Source organism: Mandrillus leucophaeus, unplaced genomic scaffold, assembly GCF_000951045.1.
Source record: "Mandrillus leucophaeus isolate KB7577 unplaced genomic scaffold, Mleu.le_1.0 Scaffold1018, whole genome shotgun sequence".
Taxonomy (NCBI): domain Eukaryota; kingdom Metazoa; phylum Chordata; class Mammalia; order Primates; family Cercopithecidae; genus Mandrillus; species Mandrillus leucophaeus.
In genome coordinates, this window is record NW_012098299.1 from 368294 (window position 1) to 385828 (window position 17535).

General features: G+C 40.0%; 1 protein-coding gene across 1 annotated transcript in view; it reads left to right on the forward strand.

Moving 5' to 3' along the window:
* The window catches only part of TMEM236 (transmembrane protein 236), a 50883-nt gene that overhangs the window by 4203 nt on the left and 29145 nt on the right, over positions 1-17535 (forward strand). The window contains exon 2 of the mRNA XM_011976570.1: positions 14801-14873. Within this exon, the coding sequence (XP_011831960.1) occupies positions 14801-14873 (73 nt within the window). The remainder of the gene's footprint in view (positions 1-14800; positions 14874-17535) is intronic.

Here is a 17535-nt window from a genome sequence, read left to right on the forward strand (position 1 = left end):
TTTGTTTGTTTGTTTGTTTGTTTGTTTTTGTTTTTTAGAGACAGGTTTTCCCCATGTTGGCCTGGCTGGTCTTGAACTCCTGACCTCAAGTGATCTGCCTGCCTCAGCCTCCCAAAGTGCTGGGATTACAGGCATGAGCCACTGTGCCCAGCCAGAAGTAGAACGTTTATGAGTTTATCGTTATTATTCCCAAGAGAAAATTGCCGATCGGAGAGGTTCGGCAACTCTCCCGAAGTCAGTGAACTAGAGAGAGTGGAAGAGGCAGACTTTGGACCTAGGTCTATCTGACTCCGTAATGGATACTTCTAGCCACTGTCCCAGACTGCCTCTGTGAAGGACAAGGTCCCATTCTCCTGGGGCAATTGAGATTAAGGAACAGAGTAGGCTTTCGTTTTTGCCCCTCAGTGCACGTGGTATATTAGTCACCTCTGGTTTCTGCTCAGATTTCATTTTGTACATCTGGCTCAGGTACCTCCCCTGTGCTAAAGTGTTTCGTCGTAACTATATCTCTCAGTGATTTCTTTTGGGAAATACACTTCCAGTCTTTAGTTTCTGTTTGCGGGTGTGGCTGGCTACACGTGTTTTAAATAGTGTTTAGACAGTGGACAGGTTATCTATAATTTCAGTGAAACTGAAACTGTTTCCTTCTGGCCACATTGGTGAGCATTATCATATAGTTATCTTTTACTGGCACAGAAGAGAAGCGATAGTTACTGAGCACTGTTCTAGGAACTTTACACTTTCTGTACTATTGAGTTTAAACTTTACAACAACTCAGTGAAGTGTAGATGCTAGTGTTCTCATTTTACAGACAAAGACACTGGAACTTGAAGTGATTAACTTTGTCAACTGATAAAGCTAGCAGGTGGAGCCAGGCGTGGTAGCTCATGCCTATAATTCCAAGACTTTGAGAGGCTGAGGTGTGAGGATCGCTTGAGCGCAGGAGTTCAAGACCAGCCTAGGCAATGTAGTGAGACCCTATCTCTACGAAGAAATTAAAAAGTTAACCAGGCATGGTGGTGCGTGCCTGTAGTCTCAGCTGCTCTGGGAGCTAAAGGGGAGGATCACTTGAGCCCGGGAGATTAAGGCTGCAGTGTGTTGAGATCATGCCACTGCACTCTAGCCTGGGTGACAGAAGAAAACCCTGTCTCAAAAAAAAAAAAAAAAAAAAAAAAAGCTACATAATGGGGAAGCTAGGATTTGTGAGCCTGGGTCTGTCTAATTCTGTGCAATTTTCTCTATCTCATGCAACTTTCTTTTCCTTTATTTTTTCTGACTTTGAATGCCAAGTGTGTTTCAAGAGAAATGCAATGTGTTTTGTTGTTTGTTTGTTTTTTGTGTTTTTTGAGATGGAGTCTCACTCTGTTGCCCAGGCTGGAGTGCGGTGTCATGATCTCAGCTCACTGCAACCACCACCTCCAGGGTTCAAGCTGTGGTCTCATCTCAGCCTCCCGAGTAACTGGGATTGTAGGCGTGTGCCACCATGCCTGGCTAATTTTTTTATTTTTAGTAGAGACAGAGTTTCACCATGTTGGCCAGGCTGGTCTCCAACTCCTGACCTCAAGTGATCCTCCCACTTTGGTCTCCCAGAGTGCTGGGATTACAGGTGTGAGCCGCCACGTCCAGCCAGAAAATGCAATGCTTTTAATGTCATTAACATACATTTCACCCAGAGGTGTATTTGGCTCTTATAATACATGGGGTAATATATGGAGCGTCATATCTTGATTGCTACATGAAGATAATGCAAAAATAATTGCTGCTAGAGAAAGTAAGGATTGAGCGTATGAAGTATTTTTGAGGAATAGTCAAATAGTTGTTTATGTGCAATTTCATAGACCCTGAACATTCATTATTTGATGTTGATGAGGCTTATCTGAGAGCTTCCCTGAAGGGCCAGGCTGGTGTCATGAGCCCTGTAAGGCTGGTCTTCAGGAGGGAGTGAGTCATCAGTCAGCAAAGAGTGTGCCCAGGAATATATGTAAAAGAAAACTGGCCTGGATTCAAATCCTAGCTTTGACATTGACCGTGAAACCTTATGTGAGTTATTTGAATTCTTTGAGCCTTAATTTTTTCATGGGCAAAACAGAGACAACTGAGGTTTCTTTTTTGGAGTGCTGTTTCAAGAAACTTCGTAAGATCATGCATGTAAAGTTCCTAGCGTAGCAACTGGTCTGTGGTAATCATTCAGTGAATATAAGTGTTATGACCTCAGACTGAATTTACTGTTTTCATTAAAAATGCGATCATGTTAAATCTCCAGAATGACTCTGAAAAGTGGTAGAAGTGACAATAAAACTAAAGGAAAATATATGCTGTCAGTAATATTCCTCAATTTTGGAGAATTTTGCAGGTTTCTTTTATTCTTTGAGAAGAATGAACACCCATAGGGTGAGATCATTGGTATCTCAGACATGTTTTACATTCACAGAGTTGTTATGTTTTATTTTATGTCATATTTATGTTTTATTGTGTTACATTTTTCATTTCATTTTCTCGCTAGGCCTACATGTCAGTGTTGTAAAGTTGACCAAGCAGACATAATTCCCATTTTGTGAGGGAGGAAACAGTTTCAGAGGGCTTAAAATGTACTGGAGGCTGAACTTTCCCTTCTCTCGTTAACACTTCCTGATTTTTCTGGAATTATGGCTCCATTCTAGGGATGCCTGCCAAAATTCATAATCAACAAGGGAGATGCTTGGGGGAATGAAGAAAACTATTTATAGACACACCAAACTGTGTATTCCAGGAAATAAGAGGGTTCTTTTCCTGGAATATCAGTAAATGTGTGATAACACTGAGCCACATACAAGGCTAGCCTGAAACGGGAGCAGATCTTCATTGAGAAGGTACATTGGCAGCAGGATAATCCTAGAATATTTGTGGAGATTCCCAGACTGTCTTGGGACCTAGAGCTATATTTTGGGCATTCGTTTGAGTCCTTTGGAGTACGATTAATTCAGACTATGAACATGTCAGGAATCCTGGGCAGGGCAAGTTTGAAAGACCCGACCATTTTGAGCAACATTTTACCCGGCTTAAGTTTTTGATATATTCCATGAGATTTTGCTGTTGATCTGCTTTAGGTAGTGGTGGTGGTGATCATAGTAGTAGTAGCTGTTGTAGTTGCAGTAAAGTAAGAACAAATAGTTATCGAGCAAGTGCTATGCATCAAGCATAATTTTAGACACATTGTCTGTATTATTTTAGTTGATTTTCTAATCTTGATATGCAAGAACATATCAAGAACGCTTTACAAATGAGGAAATTGAGGCACAGGAGTTAGAAGATCACAGAGCCAATGAGTAGTTGAGCCAAGACTGCCCCAAGGGAGCCTTGAGCACCTTATTGCTCCGCGTTGGCCCCCACAACTGAAACACACAGCACTAGTGACATCTGTGCACTCCTGGACACACGGGCTAACCTGAAGGAAATGCAGCTCACTTTTCAGCACCTCTGAGAGATCATTAATTGGTAAGACCCCATTAACTAAACACTGCTGCTTACCAGTTTACTTCTTAGAACATTCCAGTTTCCGTTAGTGAATCTATTATCTATTGTGTTTAACATTTTCTCATAGGTTTATTGGGCTATTTGTATTTTCTAAAAATCATGTATTTTTGTCCTTGATCTCTTTTTCTGTTGGTATGTCCTTTTTTTTGCTACTGATTTATGAATTCTATAAACATTAAGGATGTTCATTTGTTTTAATTGCACAAGATCATCAAGCAATAAGGATGTTGAATTTGATGTAGCATACATTTCAGAGTTATCATTAGTCTTTTAATTTTACTTTGGTGTTTTTGATATGGAGAATTTTTATTTTTCACATAGTTTAAGCTATCTATATTTCCTTTACAGTTTGGTCTTGGGCATTATACATGAAAAAGATCAATAATTTTGTCATAGTTGACTGCAGCCTTTATCTTCCTTGCCCTACTAAATCCAGTGTATTAGTCTGTTCTCATGCTGGTAGTAAAGACATACCTGAGACTGGGTAATTTATAAAGGAAAGAGGTTTGATGGACTCACAGTTCCACATCACTGGGGAGGCCTCACAATAATGGCTGAAGGCAAATAAGGAGCAAAGTCATGTCTTACATGGCAGCAGGCAAGAGTGCACGTGCAGGGGAACTCCCCTTTATAAAACCGTCAGATCCATGAGACTTATTCACTATCACAAGAACAACACAGGAAAGACCCGCCCCATGATTCAATTACCTCCCGCTGGGTCCCTCCCATGACATGTGGGAATTCTGGGAGCTACAGTTCAAGATGAGATTTGGGTGGAGACCCAGTCAAGCCATATCACACAGTAAACCAGCAGGAGTATGTTTACTTTTTCTTTTCTCTCCTCATCCCATGCAGGAAGTCACCACATTCTGGTAATTCTTCCTCTTCCTCTCTCTTGCGTCAGCTCCTTGTTCTCCATGACTGTTTCTCTCATCCCAATTAGGCCCTTATTTCCAGACCATGAAAACTTCAGTTTCTGATGTGGTCCCCCAAATTTTTATATATTCAAATCCAGTGTCAGACCTGATTTGTACTGATCATTTCTGTTCAAGGAAAAAATGAAGACCATTTCATTAACTAACGCTTGGACTCTGGCAACCTTCACCCACTGGTCTTCTTACCTTTTGCTTCTTTTCTCCCCATGCGTTCCCTCCCAATCCTTGTCAATAGGGTAATTCTCTTCTTAAAAAAAGTTTTCTGGGCCAGGCATGCTGGTTCACACCTGTAATCCTAGCACTTTGGGAGGCCAAGGCAGGTGGACCACTTGAGGTCTGGAGTTCAAGACCAGCCTGGCCAACATGGTGGAACCCCATCTCTACTAAAAAATACAAAAGTTAGCTGGGTGTGGTGGCGTGCGCCTGTAGTCCCAGCTACTCAGGAAGTTGAGGCAGGAGAATCGCTTGAACCCAGGAGGCAGAGTTTGCAGTGAGCCGAGATCATGCCACTGTACTCCGGTCTGGGCAACAGAGTAAGACTGTGTCTCAAAAAAAAAAAAAAAAAAAAAAAAAAAAAAAAAAAAAAAAATTTTTTTGTATCTCAGCCCCAGTCCTTAAAAATCTCCTCTTCCCCTTGCTTATAAATCATATATTGACATTATTCCACAGCATCCTGGAGCTGGGCGAACTCTTAGTGTTCATCTACAAAATGATTTCTCACAATACAAATACCTCTGATTCTACAGAGAACTCACTACTTTCTGTGGCTCTGCGTAGTACAGCCTTCCTTATTCCCTTACGTTGAAACGAAACCTATCACTATGTAGCTCTCTTTCCCATCCACTTTGTAGACTTCGCCTCCTCTGCCCTTTCTTTCTCCATGGCCAGGAGCTGTGCCCATCATTGCCTATTCCCCATTTTTATTGTTTTTTCAGCACTCCCATCAGCTTGCATAATGTAAACTGTCCCTTGTAGGATGACAACTCCCCAAATTGTGTCTCCAGGGGTGACTTCTCTGAGCTTACTGTATCTGTGTTAAATTTTTGCAACATTTGAAGGCAGTGGCATCATTCTGCCATCTCAACCAGGCCACATCTCAGTCTGCTAAGTTTTCTCTTCTCCAATGGGCAGAGTTCCATCAGCCATTCCTATCCCATGATTTCTCGACTTTTGACTCTTTTGGAAGTCTCCTTGGGATGCTGGCTGGATTTTTAATGCCTGGATATTATCTTAGTGACACCCTGATGTCCTCTTGATGCAGCTACTGACTTCACGTATTGATATAATGCTACTGGCTTCCATTGAAATGATGTCACCTATTTCATAACAGAGTGTATGATTGACTAAACCTAGTTTTACTAGAAATCCTCCAGGTTAATAGTGATCCATGAGTCCACTCTATGGGTTTGTTTAATGGGTCTACATTTACCTATCTGAATTTCTTTTTATATATATACACATATATGACAAAATCTATATATATTTATATATATAAAAGACAAAATCTAAATACATGTATTTATAAATATATGTAATGAAACCTAAATATATACAGGTATATTTAAATATATATGTGTGTGTGTATATATATATAAAAGAAATTCAGATAGGTAAATGTATACCTATATATATTTATGTTTCATTATATATATTTATAAATATATATATTTAGGTTTTTGTTGAGACAGGGTCTTGCTCTGTCACCCAGATTGGAGTGCAGTGGCATGATCATAGCTCACTCTAGCCTCAACCTCCCAGGCTCAAGTGATCCTCCCACCTCAGCCACCTGAGTAGCTGGGACTACAGGTGTGCACCACCACACCTGACTAATTTTTAAATTTCTTATAGAGACAGGATTTGCTAGGTTGCCCAGCTGGTCTCGAACTCCTGGACTCAGGCAATCCACCTGCCTTGGCCTCCCAAAGTGCTTGGATTATAGACATGAGCCACCATGCCCAGCCTCCCTACCTGAATTCTTCATGTTAGCCAGCATTATTTCCAGGCTACCGCAGGTACATGCCTTTGTTCTCAGGTACTGCCTCCATCCTCAGGGACTCTGTAGTTCACTGTGGAGTCTAGATAGTTGTACATGAGAAAACTAGAAAGTGATATAAACCACTGTACAACAAATCACCAAATTTTATGTGGCCCACCACTAGTCCTTTATTATCCCAGAGAAGAGCATCATCAAAACTGAGTAGTGACTGGGCACAGCCTTGGAAGGCTGAGGCAAGAAGATTGCTTGAGACCAGGAGTTTGAGACCAGCCTGGGCAACACAGCGAGACCCTGTCTCTACAGGAAATTAAAAAAAAATTACCTGGGCATGGTGATGCATGACTGTAGTCTCCATTACTTGGGAGGCTGAGGTGGGAGGATCACTTGAGGCCAGGAGTTTGAAACCAGCTTCAGCAACATAGCAAGACCCTGTCTTTCTATTAAAAAAAGAAGAAAAAAAACCCCTCAATACTGACAGTAAGGGAGATGTCCTTTTTGATTCATCCTTCCTACCTGCCCCTTTCCACCCGGCCTCATCAACCCACCACAGTGCCTTGAACTCAGCAGCTTTTTAGTACATGTGGTTTATGGACTCAGGTTTATTAGAAAAGCACTGTGCTTTGGAGTAATCAGAGAAAGTCTCTTAAGGAAAGCTTGATTTGCACTGAGCTTGGAAAGCTGGATGTGGGAGGGCATCCAGAGGAGGAGTATGAATATGAGGAATGAGTGGACATGGTTAATTATTTAAGGGGTAGGAAAAGACCTGCTGGCTGAGAAAGGAGCAAGTGGTGAGAAATGGGTTGGCAGCATTGCAGAGTGGTTCGGGCTGTGAGTTTTGGAGCTCACAAGACCTGGATTAGAATTCATCTTTCACTTCCCAGCCATGGGATCTTGGGCAAATTAATTCAGCCTTCAACATCAGTTTCATTGCCATAGGGTTGATACCTCACTCAGAGGGTTGTTGTGAGGTTGTCATAGGTAAAATTCTTTCCTGTAGCGCTTAGCCTGTGGTATAATATGAACTCACTGAGTTGTCGTAAAGAGCCGAGCGTTATCATATGTTGGAACGTTAATACTAGATTTTGGAGAGCCTTGAAAGATGGGCACGGAAACTTTAACTTCATGAGTTTGGTAAAAGGATTTATGTTTCTGAACAGTCATTTCTCAAGTTCTCATCTGATCCTTTCCACTCACCATGCTTCCTCTGTGAGAAATCTTAGGGCCAGGATGCTTGCTGCACATCCAGAATTGTTAACCCAACGTGGCTGAGCTTACTTAGTTCATCCTTAATGGGTCCCATTCCTAGGAGGGTCCTTCTCATTGCCAGTTTATTATAATGCACACAGAAGTCTACGGGCAGTACCCTAACTCAGTCTTTCATGTGGAAATTACACCATGCCCACGTGTCCTTTCCTTTAGCCAATCATACTATCATCGCAAACTTGCATTCTTTGCAGCATGAATAATCTTTCAAAGAAGTGTCTGTGATATTTCTAACCTAAATTCTATTACTTGTAGTAGCTTCCTAGGACTGCTGTAACAAAGTATCACAAACTTGGTGGCTTAAACAAGAGAAATTTGTTTCAAATTCTGAAATACCTAGAAGTTCTGGAGGTGAGAAGTCTAAGATCAAGGTGACGGCAGGTTTGTTCCTTGTGAGAGATGTAAGGAAGGCTCTGTTCATGCCCCTCTCCTGGCTGCTGGTAGTTGCTGGCAATCTTTGGTGTTCCTTGACCTGTAGATGCATCACTCTGAACTGTGCCTTCGTCTTCACATGGCATTATTCCTATGTGTCCTCACTTAGTCTTCCCCACCTGCATGTCTGTTTTCAGATTTTCCACCCTCCCTTTTTTTTTTGAGATGGGGTCTCGCTCTGTCTCCCAGGCTGGAGTGTGGTAGCATGATCTTGGCTCACCTCAACCTCCGCCTCCCAGATTCAAGCAATTCTCCTGACTCAGCCTCCCGAGTAGCTGGGACTACAGGGGCGCGCCCCCATGCCCAGCTAATGTTTGTATTTTTAGTAGAAAAGGGATTTCACTATGTTGGCAAGGATGGTCTCAATCTCTTGAACCTGTGATCTTCCCACCTTGGCCTCCCAAAATGCTGGAATTACAGGCATGAGCCACTACGCCTGGCCCCGGATTTTCCCTTTTTAAAAAGACACCAATCATATTGGATACGAGTCTCCCCTTATACCCCATTTTCACTTGATGACCTCTATAAATTTACAAATAAGGTCACATTCGGAGGTACTGGGGGTTGGGACTTAAATATGTCTGTTTTGGGGTATATAATTCAACCCGTAGGATTTCACTCTCTGACCCTCCCAAAATTCATGTTCTTTTGGTGTGCAAAATAGACTAATTCATCTCAACATCTCCAAAAGTCCTAATCATCCCAGCATCAACTCTAAGTCCCAAATCTCGACTACACACCATGAACTCAAAATCCCAAAACTTTCCCTCTAAATCATCCAAAAAAGTTATAGGCAAGACGTGGGATATGATTCCTCCTGAGTCAGAGTTTCTTTCCATCCGCAAACCTGTGAAGCTGGACAAAAAGTTACTTGCTTCCCACATGCAATGGTGAGGCAGGATAGACATTACCATTCTGAAAGGGAGAATTTGGAAAGGAAAGAGGAGTCATGGGTCCCATGCAAAGGGGGTTCAAAAGCTAGGAAGGAAAATCCCATTAGTTTTTAAAATTTAAAAATAATCCTCTGTGTCTTGATGCTGATTCCTCTGAGCCCATCATCCAGGCCTGTGAGGATAGCGGCCCCAACCCCTCAGCCTTGGATGGTCATGGCTCTACCCTGTGGATTTAAGTTGATCACCTCTGGGTTTGTGGTTGTAGCACCAGTCTCCCTGGCTTTGGAACCACTGTCAAAGTCATTTTTTTCTCTTCTGAAAGATAACACATTTGCAGCCAAATAGCTCTATCGGTTAACCCATTTGCTCCCTACAGTCCTAGAAGTCTAACAGCGTTTCTTTGTTTCATCTTATCTCTGCCACCTTCAGTCCAGGCCAGCAGTATTTCTGCTGAGATGGTTGACTGGATTCACAAACCACAACCTTGGTGTTCTCTTCCAAACATGCTTTCTTATCATTTGCAATATGGATAGCCTGAGAATTTGCCAAATCTTCAAGTTCTAATTCCTTTTTGCTTAAAAATTCCTTTTTCAATTTATCTCTCTTCCTTCACTCACATTTTATTGTAAATAGCAGGGAGAAAACAGGCTGTGCCTTCAACACTTTGCTTAGAAACATCCTCAGCTAAATATCTCAGTTCATTACTTGCAAGTTCTACTTTCTATCTAACAGAGCACAGTATAGCCAAATTTTCTGCCATTTCATAGAAAGGATCACCTTTCCTCCAGTTTCCTATAATATGTTCCTCATTTCCAGGTTAAACCTCACCAGAAGTACCTTAGCATTCATATTTCTAACCATACTCTGTTCATGACAATATATCTACTCTCTAAGATGCTAAAAGTTTTCTCTATATCCCTCCTTTTTTCTTTCTGAGCCCTCACTAGAATGTCCTTTAACACCTGTGTTTCTACCAACAGTCTCTTCAAGGCAATCTAGGCTTTTTCTATCATGCATCTCACAACTCTCCCAGTCTCTACTCATTACTCAATTCCAAAGCCACTTCTACATCTTTAGGTGTTTGTTAGCAGCATTCCACATTCCAGTTGCAAAATTGGTGTAAGTTTCCTAGAAATGCCGTAAAACAAAGTACCACCAACTGGATGGCTTGAACAACAGAAATGTATTGCCTCAAAATTCCAGAGGTGAAAACACTGAGATCAAGATATTGGTAGGATTGCTTCCTTCTGAGGGATATGAGAAAGAATTTGTTCCATGTCTTTCTCCTTGCTTCTGGTGTGTTTTTGGCAATCTTTGATGCTCCTTGGCTTGTAAATGCATCACTCTGATTTCTGCCTTCATCATCACATGGTATACATCATGGGTTTCTTCACATAGTCTTCCCTCTGTGCAACTCTGTCACCAAATTTCCCCATTTTTATAAGAACACCAATCATATTGGATTAGGACCCACCTTAATGATCATATTTTAACTTGATTATCTTCATAAAGATCTTATTTCCAAATAAGATCACATTCTGAAGTGCTGGGGTTTGGGATTTCAACATATCTTTTTGAGGAGACACCATTTGATCCATAATACTCAATAAATTACAAGCATATCCAGCTGGGCATGGTGGCTCACACCTGTAATCCCAGCACTTTGGGAGGCTGAGGCGGGTGGATCACGAGGTCAGGAGTTTGAGGCCAGCCTGACCAACATGGTGAAACCCCGCCTCTACTAAAAATACAAAAATTAGCTGGGTGTGGTGACATGCACCTGTAATCCCAGCTACTCAGGAGGCTGAGGCAGAGGAATCGCTTGAACCTGAGAGGCAGAGGTTGCAGCGAGCCGAGATCAGCCATTGCACTCCAGCTTAGGTGGCAGAGCGAGACTCCATCTCAAAAAAAAAAAATATATATATATATATATATATATATATGTATGTGTAAACACATCCTAGTCAAGATTTTCAAACACAGGTTAATGTAACTTCTGGTTAAATAAAACATACACTTGGGTTGTTATTTAATTACTAATGAGTCCATTCATTTAGTATTTATTGAATTCCTACTATGTGTTGGACATTCTCTAGCATCATGAAGTTCTTGAACTTGGATGAGAAACAATTTACATTATTTCTTTCATTAACCTCTAATTGAAAGCTACCAATCTTTTCTGATGTGGGTGTTGGTAACAAACCACAGTAGTATTAGTAGGACTTGTAACTTTATTACATAGAGCTTTTCAGACCATATTACACAGACCTTTTCATATGATACAACAGTTGTAGGAGAGACTTCAGTATATGGTTTATGATCTTCACTATCTTGAAATTATGAGTGATTACAATTTTTACTAGTTCTTAAGTACTCCCATTTCTTTTTTTTTTTTTTTTTTTTTTTTTTGAGATGGAGTCTGGCTCTGTCATCCAGGCTGGAGTGCAGTGGTGTGATCTTGGCTCACTGCAACCTCTGCCTCCCAGGGTTCAAGAGATTCTCCTGCCTCAGCCTCCAAAGTAGCTGTGACTACAGGTACACACCACCACACTCAGCTAATTTTTATAGTTTTTTTTATAGAGATGAGGATTTGCTGTGTTGCCCAGGCTGGTCTCGAACTCCTGGGTTCAAGTGATCCACCCACCTTGGCCTCCCAAAGTGCTGGAATTACAGACATGAGCCACCAGGCCTGGCCTGCTCCAAAGAAAATAAAAAAAGACATGTTCATAGATAGACACATATATTGTTATGAGGTTAATGAAAGAAATGATGTAAATTCTTTCTCATCCAAGTTTAAACTTTAAAAAGAATCTGGATTACTACATAATTCTTTAAGAAAGAACCATAAACTGTATACAATTTTTAATGAAAGCCTTTAGGTAATTTTTAAAATTTGAATAATTTCAATATAATTGATTTATCTTCTAAAAATCTGTATATTTTATTTTACTCATTTAAAAATGTTGTCCTGAGAAGGGTTCATAGGATTCACTAGACTCTCAGAAATTTCATCACACAAAAATGATTTAGAAACATCATTCTAGATGCTGGAAATAAAGTAGCAAACAAGTCAGACAAGGTCCCTGCTTCCACAGAACTTACCTCGGGGGATGAGGAAAGAGGAAGATGACAAACAATAAACAAAGAATCAGCAGATTTCTAGGTAGTCATAAGGGCTATGTATACAACTCATGTGTGTGTGTGTGTGTGTGTGTGTGCGCCTGTGTGTGTTTCCTATACTATATATGAGAGTAGGAGCAATAAGAGAAACCACATCATGTACAGCATGTAGACTAGGGTAATAAGATTCAGTTTGATTCCAATCACATTGTGTGTTCATCAGAGATTTTTTTAAATTGTGATTAAAAACATACAATGTAAAATTTACTATCTTAATCATTTTAAGGGTATGGTTCAGTGGCATTAAGTACATTCACAATGTTGTGTGACTATTGCTACCATCCACCCATGAAACTCATTTCATCTTGCAAAGCTGAAGCTTTATACCCATTAACCAATAACCTCCTTCCTTTCCCCAATGTTGGAGCATTGACAAGATGGGTTTTACATTTTAAAAGCATGATTCCATTAAAAAAACATGAAGACAATGTTTTTGCTATGCAAGAATAGAACCACCAACAGGAAACCAGTTAGGAAATATGGCAGATGAGAGGTGACAGTGGATGAACTATGGTGTTGGCAGAAAAGGAGTTTGAAATGGACGTTGGCAGTAAATCAGACAGGATTAGATGATGGACTGGAACAAGTATGGAGGAGGACTTGGGTTCTGTTTCGGACATGGTAAGTCCGAGTTGTGTCTTTGTGTCTTTGCCAAGTGGAAGTGTCTAACAATTGGGTAGACAAGTCAGGGTTCAGGAAAAACGCCAGAATATATTGTGCAGTCCTGGGCAAATAAGTGGTATTTGAAGCCAGGATGAGATAATCCAGAAAGATAATACAGACAAAGAACAGGCCTGGGAATAGTCTCTGGGGCATTGTCATCGTTTAGAGGTCAAGTTGAGAAGAAGAGATCTTTATGAGTGACTTGTCCAATCTTACTTAGAGAACTTAGTGTTGTAGGAACTTGGATCTCAGCTCAGACAAACAGAAAAAGCTACCAGTTGAAAATTCCATCAGACTAGTCTTAGCCAGGTTGTACTAGGTCTGGCCATGAGAGAGGGGTAATCTCATCTTCTAATTTATATTTACACCTAGGACGTCTAAGATGGCGCTGGGATGGGGGAGGCAAGACAGCACCAAGGAGAAATTGTTCTCTGTTATTTTATTCTTTATAATTTCAACTTGTATTTTAGATTCAGGGGGTACGTGTGCACGTTTGTTACACTGGTATGTTGCATGATGCTGTGGTCTGGCGTGTGACTGATCCTGCCACCCAGGTAGTGAGAATAGTACCCAATAGGTAATTTTTCAACCCTTGCCCCCTTTCCACTCTCCCCTCTGTAATGGTCCCCAGTGTCTATTCCCGTCTTTAGGTCCACGAGTACCCAACGTTTAGCTCCCACTTGTAAGTGAGAACATACAGTGTTTGGTTTTCTGTTCCTGTGTTAATTCATTTAGGATAGTGGCCTCCAGCTACAGCCATGTTGCTGCAAAGGACATGATTTCATTCTTTTTATGAATGTGGAGAAATTAATAATTTGAAAGCATTCAACACTGCTTGTACGTAGAAAACATTATATAAATGGAATTTACATAATACATATTAACGAATCAAAGAGAAGGTAAATATTTCATTGTAGAAAACCTTTGAATAAGTATCCTTTGTTTTCCCATAAATTAAGAATGCTAAACATACGTTTAAATTTTCTATTTTATTTATTTATTTAATTAATTTATTTTTTTGAGACAGAGTCTCACTCTTTTGCCCAGGCTGGAGTGCAGTGGTGCGATCTTGGCTCACTGCAAGCTCCGACTCCTGGGTTCACACCATTCTCCTGCCTCAGCCTCCCAAGTAGCTGGGACTACAGGCGCCTGCCACTACGCCTGGCTTATATTTTGTATTTTTAGTAGAGATGAGGTTTCACCGTGTTAGCCAGGTTGGTCTCGATCTCCTGACCTCATGATTCACCCACCTCGGCCTCCCAAAGTGCTGGGATTACAGGAGTGTGTCACCGTGCCTGGCCACATTTAAATTTTCTGTGTCATAAGATATACTATTTTCTATGTATTATATCTCAATAGCTATTGGATTGGTTGATCATGCAAAGTTTAAGAAGTGGTCCAAAAACAAGTTTGAAAAATTATGTCATTTTTATGTATGTGTAGTTTTTTTGGTTCTAGTAAAAAAATTTAAATGTTTTTAAGTGATCTTTAAATATCCAATAATTTATCATCTCTAAATGTACTTTTGAAAAATAAATTTTACAACATGGGATATAATATAACTTGAAAGTCATGCTGTTCATTTATTCAGTTGGTCACTACAGCCTCACCTCTTGGGCAGGATTTTAATTAATGAATTATGAACATGTTGAATGTCATTTGACTTGTGATTTGATGCTTTTAATAGTTTGTGGTTTGCTAATTATTTGGAAATCTCTCACCCCTTTGTTCTAGAAGAAGCATTCTGGTTTCTGCACGGGTTCCTCTTTGCCATACGCAAACATTTGGGAAATGGAAATAGGGAAGCAGCAGCTTCTTAGAAAAACTATAGATGAATGGAACAGGAACTGCAAAATTAGCAGAATGTAAGAGGAACTGTCGATCTTGTCCATGATTGCTTTGGCTTATTTTTTCTCCTTTGCTAGGAGACCTGTTCTGATGATGTGTGTGGTCCTCACCACACTGCCCTGCCTCACCTTTTCCATAGCAGTGACTGAGGTATGGAATTTTGACTTCTTCTGCTACAAGATTATGAGATTTTATAATTTCTTGTTATTGGAATTTGATAGAGCAGCATGCTCAACAAAGTTCTTGACATTTATGTAATCCAGTCTTCTTCCAGGTTACAACATACGTTATTTAAAGTACTAAGACTGTTGTTACATCTGTGATTATGACGGAAAGTCTAATAGCCAATTTTTAAAAATTAATTTTGTGTTTGTGTGTGAGAGACAGAAATGATATTTGAACATTTAAAAGGTGAAAAATGTGAAAGTTAATCTGTATTTGTTTTTTCTGCCAACCTGATGTTTTTCATGATTGTCCTCAATTCTAAATGAATACAACAGGATCTAAGGGAAGGACCACTTAGGTTTTAACACCTTTGATAAGATGTCCATTGATAATAATTTGTATGTGTTATTTATTTGAAAATAATGATGAGTTTATGTTTTGACTAAATATAGCTTCAGTAGGTCTTGGATAGATACCTGCAGGGCAGGAATATCTTAGGCAGAACTTTCAGGCTATAAGTACTTCATTATCCAAGAAGGTTAGAGAAGAATACCCCACTAATCCTATTGATTTGCAAGGTGCTGTGAAAGATAACTTTTGTTTTTCCAAAGCATACTTAATTTACTTAAATGACTTAATTTACCTTGTGATATTTCACTTATATGTGAAGCAAATATTCATTAAGTGTATATTACAGGCCAGGCACTGTTAGGTACAGGGCATAGGGGACTCAGGAAATATGGCAGGTCTCTGGTAGAATTTTCTGACATTAGAAATAGAAACAGGCAATTAGAACAAGTATCACAAGTGTTGTGAGACAGGGCAGTACCAAGTAACGTATGACATTAGAAATTACATGGTTGTCAGAACGCATCATAGGTGCTGCTAGAATACATCATAGATGCTACATTAGGACAATGTATGAATGCACAGAATAATTTTGGGAGGTCACACAGATGTGCTTTGCATCCAGTGAATTGCAACAGATGAATATTTCAATGTAGATCTGTCTTTTCCCCTCCCAAAGACCTTGTAAATCATTTGGAAGGTTCCCAAAAACTAAAAATTTAGTTTACAACCTTTTAAGAAACATCACTGCGGTAAACTGATGGCATATCTGGAGCTCGATAGCCCTTTTTGGTTCTTTTTTATGATGTCTCATCCATTGTTACATCTTTTTCTTTCCTTTCCTTTTTTTTCTTATTTAATTTTCACCAAAGTATAACACATAAACAGAAAAGTACACGAAAGAAAAAAGTACAGTAACAATGGAATACCACAAAACAACCCCTGGGTAAGCATCGCTCAGGTCAAGGTCAAGAAGGAAACCTTGGCCAGCTCCATGCCCACGCTCCTTTATTTGCATTTAGTATTTTATTTTAGTTTTGTATCAGAAACCCATTGCTTGCTCATTCTTTTTTTATGCTCCTTTCAATGACTCCCTTTCCCTCCTTTCCGGAAGTCACTTCTAACTTGACTTCTGATACTGCAGGCTAGTTTGCCTGTTTTTGAAATTTTTCCAAGGAAAAATCAAATGGTGTCTGGCTTCTTTTATTTCAAATATGGTTGTAAGGGTCATTTGTGTTTCTGTGAATACCTGAAGCTCATTCGTTTTCAGCTGTAGAGTATTTCATTTTATGAAAAGGTCATAATTTACTTCTGTGTTCTACTCTTGGTCGCCATCTTGGTTGTTTCCAGTTTTGGCAATTACAAATAATGCGGCTGTGAACATCTGTGAATATGTCGTTTGGTGTGCACATGCAGGCATTTTTGTGGGTTACATATGCAGGAACAGAATTGATGAATCATGAGATACTGAAATGTTACATTGTGAGAGATAAGGTCAAACAGCTTTCCACACAGATTGTGCTGATTTCTATAGCATCTCTATAGAACCCACCAGCAGAGAAGGAGCATTCACCAACACTTGCGTTGTGTTTTATTTTTTTGGAGACAGAGTCTTGCTCTGTTGCCCAGGCTGGAGTGTGGTGGCACACGTGATCTTGGCTCACTGCAACCTCCGCCTCCCAGATCCAGGCGATTCTCCTGCCTCAGCCTCCTCAGCAGCTGGGATTACAGACGCCCACAACCACGCCTGGCTAATTTTTGTATGTTTAGTACAGATGGGATTTCACCATATTGGCCAGGCTGGTCTCGAACTCCTGACCTCACGTGATCCATCTGCCTCGGCCTCCCAAAATGCTGAGATTACAGGTGTGAGCCACCACTCCCGGCATCATCGTGTCTTTTTATTTCAGCTCTTCTGGTGGGTATGATCCTGAATCGCATTGTACTTTTAAATTACATTTCTCCCGTAATTAATGAGGTTGAGTATCTTTTCATCTTGCCCATTTTTTATTGTGTTGCTTATCTTTTAAAAATCTATTTGGAAGACTCATTTTCATATTCAGATTACACAAGCCCTTTTTGATTATATGTATTGCAAATATCTTTCCTCTCTGTAACTTGTGTTCACACTTTTATATCTTTTTCATGAAAAGAAGTTCTTAACTTAAAAATAGTGTGGTTTATCTATTTCTTTCCTTTATGGATAGTGCTTGGGTCACTTGCAGAAGATTTTGTCATTGTGAATCTGAACTTCAAAGTCTTAACATCTTTCCCTAATTTTTTAATATATATATATAAA